This window comes from Tigriopus californicus, chromosome 1 (genome assembly GCF_007210705.1).
Source record: "Tigriopus californicus strain San Diego chromosome 1, Tcal_SD_v2.1, whole genome shotgun sequence".
Taxonomy (NCBI): domain Eukaryota; kingdom Metazoa; phylum Arthropoda; class Copepoda; order Harpacticoida; family Harpacticidae; genus Tigriopus; species Tigriopus californicus.
Genome location: NC_081440.1, coordinates 3,782,911 through 3,791,927, shown reverse-complemented (window position 1 = coordinate 3,791,927; position 9,017 = coordinate 3,782,911). Strand labels below are relative to the sequence as shown.

General features: G+C 45.7%; 2 protein-coding genes and 1 long non-coding RNA gene across 4 annotated transcripts in view; 1 reads left to right on the top strand and 2 right to left on the bottom strand.

Annotated features, from left to right (window-relative positions):
- The window catches only part of LOC131893184 (uncharacterized), a 7,909-nt gene extending 4,663 nt beyond the window's left edge, over window positions 1-3,246 (bottom strand). Inside the window, exon 1 of one of the 2 annotated variants that reach the window (XR_009374642.1) lies at window positions 3,189-3,246. This is a non-coding gene — a long non-coding RNA (uncharacterized LOC131893184). The remainder of the gene's footprint in view (window positions 1-3,188) is intronic. The other variant, XR_009374643.1, reaches the window with a different exon arrangement.
- The window catches only part of LOC131893174 (leishmanolysin-like peptidase), a 29,581-nt gene extending 25,818 nt beyond the window's left edge, over window positions 1-3,763 (top strand). The window contains exons 7-10 of the mRNA XM_059243142.1: window positions 198-420; window positions 804-1,124; window positions 2,265-2,424; window positions 2,819-3,763. Coding sequence (XP_059099125.1) covers window positions 198-420; window positions 804-1,124; window positions 2,265-2,424; window positions 2,819-3,297 — 1,183 coding nt within the window. The 3' untranslated portion in view covers window positions 3,298-3,763. The remainder of the gene's footprint in view (window positions 1-197; window positions 421-803; window positions 1,125-2,264; window positions 2,425-2,818) is intronic.
- LOC131893168 (lateral signaling target protein 2-like) lies at window positions 3,748-8,880 on the bottom strand. The gene is made up of 4 exons (XM_059243130.1): window positions 8,690-8,880; window positions 7,364-7,754; window positions 5,256-7,263; window positions 3,748-4,135 (listed from the first exon to the last, which is right to left on the bottom strand). The coding sequence occupies exons 2-4, from the start codon at window positions 7,629-7,631 to the stop codon at window positions 3,913-3,915; spliced, it is 2,499 nt and encodes an 832-aa protein (XP_059099113.1). The 5' UTR covers window positions 7,632-7,754; window positions 8,690-8,880; the 3' UTR covers window positions 3,748-3,912.
- Window positions 8,881-9,017: the final 137 nt, after the last annotated feature.

Sequence of the window (9,017 nt, the reverse complement as noted above, 5' to 3'; positions counted from 1 at the left end):
GAATGAATCCAGAGTAGATTGTTCAGTAATGATTAGCAAATACCTCCCAGCAAATACCAATGCTGGTTCAAATTTAAAGTTAATTAGCTCTAGGGAATGGCCAAAATTCTCCGTTTCCATGGGAAACAACAGGGAATCTGGTGTGGGCTTCTGTTATGGAACACGAGGGTCACTCTCAATATTGTTTTGGCTTTTAGATTACAAACGCGCCAATGGAGCGACCGGGTCATCCGCAAGGAGTATCGCGAGTGGAAGGTCAGAAATGGAACGATTCGCAAAAAAGTCCAAGTCGTGGTGACACCGAGAGTCCGCGAAGAGGTTCAGAAACACTACGGTTGCGCCAATCTCAGTGGAGCCGAACTTGAAGATCAGGGTGAAGAAGGGACAGCTCTCACCCATTGGGAAAAACGTCTGTTCGAAGTACGTCTCGCTTGTCATTTTCTAGGTCTAGGGTGTCTGACAAAACTGGCAAGCTTTGGAAAAATAGTGGTATGGTTTTCATTCTACGTACGATAGAATGGAATGCCACGCGCATTCGCTTTGAATCCAAAACTAGCAGATGAGTGAGGATAAGTTCCAGATCTCAGTTCCAATTTGTTACACACTTTTTGGGAGGAACAAGGGTTGGCATCAACTAGATACACCATCATGGACTTCTGGAGATATTTCTGGGTGTAAGTCCTTGACTAGGCAAATGAAGCATCCTTATGAAGATGGAACAATTATAATTTTTTAAAAAGTTCCTGTTTGTTCGGATCTCTCGAGATATCGATGTGCAGTTTTAATTTTCCGTTCCATTTCAGAATGAAGCCATGACCGGAACGCACACACAGAACCCGATTTATTCTCGGATTACAATGGCTTTAATGGAAGATACCGGATGGTACCTGCCCAATTATGACATGGCCGATGATTTGACATGGGGCAAGAATTTGGGATGCGATTTCGCCCAAAAGTCTTGCATGGAGTGGATGCAACTACGACAAAGAGGGGGCAAGAGCATTCACCCGTTTTGTAACAAAGTCAAACGGGATCCCTTGGAAACCGAATGCACGGATGACCGATCCAGTGTGGCTTTGTGTAATCTAGTCCAGCATGAGCACGAACTTCCAGCTCACTTCCAGGTACCAATCAACTCCTAATCCCTCCATCTTCTCAAAAGTTGAGACGTAATTTCTCTTTATAAACATTGACAATATTTCTCCGGAATCCAAGGGCTTCAGGCGAAGATCTTCTCTCCGTCCCTGGGGATTTGAAAATGATATGTGACACAATTGATCCTGGAAGTTTGGTAATACCGTGCGACGTTCCATTAACAGTATTATAATTTGTCCTAAAAGTTTATGAATTCATTCCCAAGATTGGAGAGCTTTAAAACGGCTTAGAACTTTAGTCGTTCGTTTCATTCTTTCCCTGTCAGATACTTGATCCACCACACGTCACTGGCGGAGAGGAACACTTTCATTAAGGCCTTGATTAGGGAACAGAGAAGATATTCGTGTCAAGCACGCAAGAGAGAGAGAGAGAGAGAGAGATCCTCGGAGGACCAGATGATCTACTTGAAAGTGCCTGCATCTGTACAGTATTAGCAAGACATTTAACAGATGGATGAGATACGGGCACTTTTGGGACTACCAAGGGTATTCAATGACTTAATATGTATGCATGTGATGGTGGCATTTCTGAAAGTACATGGTAAAAGATACTTGCAGTACAGGCTCATAAAAAGGACCGTGAATGTTAGTTCAGGAGGGTGCCACCATGCTCTCGATAGACATAGCAATGCGGGAACAGGCCTTGGCTGGAAAAATCTTAACAAGGCCGATCGAAACGGATTGAATACGATCAAAAGTTGACAAAACCCCTTCGGAAAATGTCAATTTACGGTCCGAGATCAATCTCTTTTTCAAGTTGGAGGCTACTCAAGCCGAAGTTTTTCCCAATCTTCAAGCCCTTTAATCCAACCTTTGTGATCGCTAGACTTCAAAAGAAGTCAATGTTCTTTTTAGATGGAAACAGAGACAGATGAGAGGCTCGCAAGTTGGGCAATGCTATCAAGCGATCAATGTCAGTGAAATTGGTTTTATGCAAGAAATCCCGTGAGAGATCATATAGAGGGATTAGCTTTATTATTGAAAGTATAATCATCCTTTCGAGACAATGATTGTCGGGTATCGTTGAAAAAGATGCCACCCGGGGATAACTTGTCAAATGGATGCTCGACGTAAAAAATAATAATATCAAACTACTTCCTTTTTTTCTAGAACTTCGATAGCATTCCACATATTGCTAGTCAAGATGTAGGGTATTTTGGCGGGTCTGTGGCATTGGCCGACTACTGCCCTTACATCCAAGAGTTCACATGGCGATCGAATAACGTGGTGGTCCGTGGATCTCATTGCATGTACACGGAGAATAATCCAAGTAAGTCCTAATGTATTTACTCCCCTTGAAATTCACTAATTGTGGCCCATCGAGTACCTGTGCGTACTACGTATGTACGTACTGTACATAGTCTGGCAAACCTCCCGTGCAGCATCCCAAATTAATCCAAGACGGATTAATCTTTGAGCGCTTTACCGCCTCCGAGGACGTTACATTGATTGAGCCTGTGAGATTGTTCCGGGAAAAATCCTGATTCATTCAGATTTCCACGGACCTCATAATTGGATAGCTACTCAATACACCTCTGTCTCTGAGGATAAGTTGAGGCTCTGGAGCTCATTTGTCCGGATCCTCTTGAGTGCATACAGAGCTTTCTTACCTTGATCTGAACAAAAAAAAAAGAAACAATGACCCATCCACACTTAACTTGCAGACATGGATCGGAATTTCGCCTTGGAACACTACGGGCATCAATCCAAATGTTTCGACCATACCAACGAAATGTGGGAAGAGCGGAGTTGCCATCAAGTCCGGCAATGGCAGCATTGGGGATCAGGTTGCTATCAGTACTTGTGTCAGAATAGGCGACTCCATATCATGGTGCTGAATCACACCTACACCTGCTTCTACCCTCAACAAGAGATCGAGATCTCGTTAATGGCCAACAGTTGGCTCCACACCGGATCGTTGGTGTGCCCTCCTTGCGACAATGTCTGTGGCGAGGAATTCGCCTTGCAAGGCGAGACCTGCCGCACTGGAGACCCACCCCCGGAAGATCACGTCTATTACAAGGATGTACTTACGTGCCGTGGCTCTGGTATTAGTCAGTTTCTGGGTCATTGGACTCTGACAGCTGTTTTTGCCACCATGATCAACTTCACATTTGCGCGCCAAATTCTGAATTCGCGGTGATCTTTATTCTCAATGCAAAGACCAGCGACAAGTCGTCTTTTCAAAAAAAACAAAGGCTGGGATTGTTTCCCTTTCGTTCTTTTTTAAACATTTCTTCTCATCTAGTCAACTGTGATGTAATGAAGAGACCATGAAAGGGTACTCGACAAAGGCCCTTAAATCAGGCTTAAACGTCACACATGGCAGTTTCCAGACCAAACTGGAAGACTGAATTGGTAGATATCATATTTTTGATTTACAGACCCATTTTCAACAACGCATTTACTCCCATTCCAATCCTTGCGCTGACTTCCTTTAGAGGTCTTCCACTTTGTGCTTTGGTTATCTTTTTTTCTGATAAATGCCCGTGCATTCCGTCGTGACATTCCCGTGTTCTATTTCCGATATTCCAGTGTTTCGTCAATATCAAACAAACAAAAATATTCATTCAGATCACAATAAACTTCGATGTTTATGATTCTTGTCATTGCTATTCGTTCTCTTTTTATTCGCTTTGTTTTCACTCAGGTTTGAATTCGTATCATTCTCTTCGGGAGACAGAAAAAGCAACAGTTCAACGTAATGGATCAGGGTATATAGTAAATGATTGTGTTGTAGTCGAGGAGTCAGTTTGGCTCACGAGACCATGCCGAAATTACGGGCCCAAGAATTCCCATTCGCACCATGGCGTTCAGATTGCTGCGGGCTTCGAGCTTCACTAGCGACATCATCGTTGGATTCCGGAAACTTGTAAATCACGTGACAGCGATTGCACACCCGCACGGGTCTATCAATACCAAATTGCGGAAGTGCCAGGGAATGGCAGGAGCATCGATTACAAAATACCAGGCCGCAGCTCCTGAAAAATAAAGTACATTAGGATAATGATCTCCAAACGCGTAATTTTCCTCACAACTCCATGGGTATTAATTTAGGGCCAAAAAAGGAGATAATCTGGCCCATTTGTAATGAACAGCACCCCATATTCTTGAGCTAAGTGAATTACTTTACTCGGCATTTAACATGGATACATCGAGGAATGACTTTGGAGGACATGGCAGGCGGTCATAAATGTCCCTTGTGATTAGGACCTTCGACTATTTACAGAACAAAATCTTTGTACAGTATTTGCCAGTATTAATTTGAAAAGGTTATGACAAACCAAATAAGAAATGAATTCTTAAGGCCAGGAAAGACTTTTTAAGATCTGAAATAGAACAGGCCCTTGAAAAATAACTGAAATCCGAATCCCTGTCTTGAGAACGATTCAACTCTGCCTTGCGACCATCAAGTCCTTACCACCTCAAAGGAGCACGTTTCTTTGTCTTTCTGGTGATTGTGCTTGCTTTAAAAAAGTCAGGATTGACATGTCAAACGATGGAGATGAGCATGTGCTCCAATCAAAGGTTTAGTTCTTGAAGCACATCAGTTCAGACAAGACCGTTTCTTATCACTCAGACAAAGGGGAACAATTTATTTTCAAGGGAATGGAAAAAGGACCATTGCTCCACTTAAAACTGCCAAAAGCAGCACACACAAGGAGTAGACCAAATTTCAACTATATCAGGAGAAATAAGACTGAATCGGCATTTACGAAGCCTTAATTTTAACAATAAGTTTTAGGCGGTTTCAATAATCAAAGCCAACACTATGAATAAGGCTCTTCCTTCTTACTCCGATACAAAATCATGAAGAAAATTATGATTTCTAGACCACCAGTTCTAACGGGCTTCAGTTTTTCACTGCATTTTAATCAATGCCAAAAACTAAAGGGCAGTTACATTGCTTATCAAATAAAGTTAATCGCTTCATGATTCACGTGTTAGTTAATCATCCAATTGTCATCAAAAGACAAAGGCACCTTACTTACATCCTGTAGTTGGCTCGCAAATTACATCGAACTTAAATTCATGAATTAGCCCTGGCCCAACTTAAAACAACCTCAATTCCCCAATCCTCGTGTTTTGGATCGCATTTACCTGCAATGATGACGTCTCCGGAAGAGCGTGAAGCCATCCTTGCATCCCATGCAGTAAGGCGCCTGCTCATCCGGGATCCAAGCCGGTGGGCTCTCGATGATACCACGATAGCCGGCCACAAACGTGGCCTCTTGACCCACGGACTCGGGTGGCAGTTGGTCAGGGCTACCACCGGTAGCAATGTCCAGGAGAGTGGGCTCAGGTTGATAGAATACTTGGGTTCGAAGCTCCTCTCTGGTTGTGGATGGAACGGAGACCGGTCCATCGTCCACGTTATCCTGGAGATGGAGGTCGATGTTCTGAGCGTAGATACTTCCCTGTTGAGCTTGACTGGAAGATCCTCCTTGGGTGCCGCTACTAAGACTAGAGGCGTCCAGGTCATCGTGTGAACCGGCGGATCGGAGGTGTTCCTGAGCCAGATGCTGACTAAGTTCGTGTTGGAGTGCGTCGGTTCCCAAGTCGACGGGAAACTCGTTGGGCAGAGATTGGGATGTGGGGACCACGCGCTCCTCTTGGCCATCGACCTGCGACGATTCCACGTCCTCGTCCACGGGCGAGAGGGTCATTTCCGAGGAGGTGGAGGCGGGATCCAGATGACTGTTGTCCTCTTGGTCCTCCTCCTCCTCCTCCGGATCTTCATCCTTTGAAGCATTGACCAGGAACACGCATCGAAGGATGGCTCTGAAATCGCCCGCATAATTGCTTTGCAACTGATCCGCCGCTCCAGAGATGCACACGTAGAGACGATGAAGAAGGTCTTCAGTGGACTTGAACTTGGCTCTTCGGTCTTTGTGATAGCGAATGGGAATTCTCCGGCTATCGCGTTTGGCATTATGTCTCTTGAGACGGGGGCGAGGACGGGGACTGTACGGCGGGTTGGGACCCGAGGACGACGAGGTAGCCACAGCTCCCTTTCCCGGCCTCTCACTATTTTGGAGGGGATGAGTGTCCTCGTGTTCGGTGGGAAGTGTGGGTGTGACCCGTCTCGATGGGCTGACTCGGACATCCGGGTTCGTGCAATCAATTTCGATCACATTGGGGTTTTCAGAAGCGGCACCGGCGGCGGCAGCCGATTCTAATGCGGGCGTGGAGGTGGACAAGTGGACGGAACTCTCCATGGACGAGGTGACATGACGGAAGGCGTCATCAGCGGCCAGGTCTTCGAACATGGTGATCAAGGCCTGATCCAGAATATCACGAACAACTTCAGGCCCATCCTCACTCCCAGGATTCGGTGGTGACAACGAGGATGAGGCGACGGATTGATCACAGGTACTTTGGGCTTGAGTGGGTTGAAAGAGTTTCTCTTGAAGGCGGTCGGCCTGAACCTTGCTTTCCACGGATTTCTCTTGGTTTTCCAGCTTGTGTTCGACCTCTTTGAGTTTGTTACTAATATTGGCGGGCTCTTCTTGCTGACAGAGAAGCATTTCCAGGACGAGGACCTCATGGGGGGCGAGGGTAAGTAGGAGCTCGCGAATCTTCCGCAAAAGGTTCTTGAACGGAAGGAAGAGCTCCGGGAAGTCCGAGCTACTTCGATCGACGTTCAATGGACCTCCTGGGGCCAAAAGCAGGCCAAAAACGATGGCCAATCGCGGAATGGCAAACATGAGACTGGGCTCGTAGAAGTCCACCGTATCTTGCGTGATCATGTCGTTCCGGAGGGCTCGGTTCAGGGTCTCCGAGAAGAGAACGATCAGATCCTGATGAAGTTCATACTCTTTGATCGTCTTTACATGGACCATACACTGAACGTATTTGTATTCAAACTCCGCAAATAGACGATCAAAGATCTTAAGGTTCTCCCGAATCTTCTCCGAGTACTCCGGTTGAGGAGAAAGGCACTGCTCACGCAAGAGTTCGCGGACTTTGTCCAACGATTTGGTCACGGCCTTGGCCAAAGGCCGCATCGCGTCCGATTCGCGTTCTTTGTTCATGATGGACGAACCCGCAGCCAAACACTCGGCCCCAAACCACAACTGACCGGCCAAGTTGTCGGTCATGATGTCGTCTGGAAAGGACAACTCGTCGAATCAATATCACAATATCAGACTCAAATGAATCCCTGGAAAGTACGGATTTTCAACAGCAATCAGTAGACCCTTCCTTACCTGGAAACTTGGCCCGAAATTCCCGGGTTCTGCCCGTCACACCCGGCTCGATCTCTTCTAACATTTTGTGGCAAATGTTCAGTAACTTGTCTTGGCAGCTCCGGAGCTTGTTGACCAAACATGAGCATCGCTCCGGATCTTTCCGACCATCAAACGAGTCCAACTCCGCGGCCACGGCATTCAGATTCAAGTCCGCAAAATAGAACCGAGCCAACAGGGACTTGTCCGACCTTTTCGGTCGGTAGAGAAGTTCACGTAGATAATTCATGCTCAGTCAGTCAGCCTCGAGAGAGAGACACTGGATATTCTCACACAACCACACTCACAGATCTCGCAGGGCTGAGCTTGTTCACGAGGCATACATCATGGTGTGACTTTTTCCACCAATCAACTGGAAAACGAGAACAGACGGATCGATTCAGCACCTCCAGCACACATCGCAGGCGACTTGATCGTGTCGATAAAAGGATGCTAAATTTACACAGTCTCACATCCGGCCCAACGAAGCTGTCTCATCAGTAAAGGATCCCTCTTTAAATACATGTAGTATCACGTATGTATCACTCACATGTCGTGGACGCAACCCGTCTAGAAACTTTTCAATCAAACTCACTAAATATGCGTGGCTGAGTCAGCTTGGCCTCGTCCAGATAGATCGTGAACAAAACGGAATATGATGGCGGGACCGGTTTGGCAGAAACCTAATGCCTTCCACAGTAAGTCTTGGCGGTCTTGAACGTGTGTGTCTCGTAATGCACATACTATTGCCTTCAAAGTGTGTTTGAACATTGATCAAGATCACAAATCGCCGAGGAAAACGTGGAAAATGCTCTTGAATGCCTTCAATGCTAACTGACGTCCTTGAGAGTTTCACGCCAACCTGACGCATTTGGAGATAGAAACTCGACCATCTCAAGAAGTTGGCATTCACCACAAACAACTTTGATTTTGGCTTATCATCGGATAAAAACAACCACCCACCTATTTGTCTGGTTGAAAAGCAGGAACGAATCATTTGATTTCTTTGCCCAAAGGCGATTCGGTTTTTTTTCTGTCCCCAAAACAAGGAGATATTTTTGCTTTCTTTGCCATTGCTGTTGTTTAAAAGACAAGAGAAATATAGAATACTTAAAAGACATTAAGGGCTTAGAAATTCATAAATGTCGGCCAATCGGCAAAAAACGTCATTCCAAATCCGTTTACTCACACACTCAGAGAGCAATCTTATCATTTATTCTTCATAGGTCAACCTAGACGTTTGTTTGACTTATCTTTTGCTTCACTTTTAACTACTTTTAACTAAGCCAAAAGACTGGGTTTACTTACGGCCTTAACCTTGACGCTAGTCCATCACGGTCAAACAGGGGTGGGTCAAGGGGGCGGGGCAGTCCAGGAGAGGGGAAAAGTGGGGCCTGGAGTGCAGGAATCCGAACCAATCTTTACCAGAGAACTTCACCTCGGGATTTGATGAGAATTATAGTACAGAGTCCTAATTTTGCTCCAAGCAGAACCAACTCAAATGTGAATGTTGAATTGGCAGGTATGCCAAACCATTGTATCAAGAGTAGGCCAGTTTTGGGTGGGACTGAGAGTCAGATTTATGACATATGACAATCAGGCGTGGAATGTTCGACAATTTTGGACGAACTGTCAT

Bases quoted from the DNA above. Each gene is read 5' to 3' on its own strand.
- LOC131893168 (XM_059243130.1), bottom strand. From the start codon at position 7,631: ATGAATTATCTACGTGAACTTCTCTACCGACCGAAAAGGTCGGACAAG. The intron at 7,264-7,363 runs GTAAGGAAGGGT...TGTCCTTTCCAG, and splicing joins ATTTCGGGCCAAGTTTCCAG to ACGACATCATGACCGACAAC. The intron at 4,136-5,255 runs GTAAATGCGATC...TTTATTTTTCAG, and splicing joins CGGAGACGTCATCATTGCAG to GAGCTGCGGCCTGGTATTTT.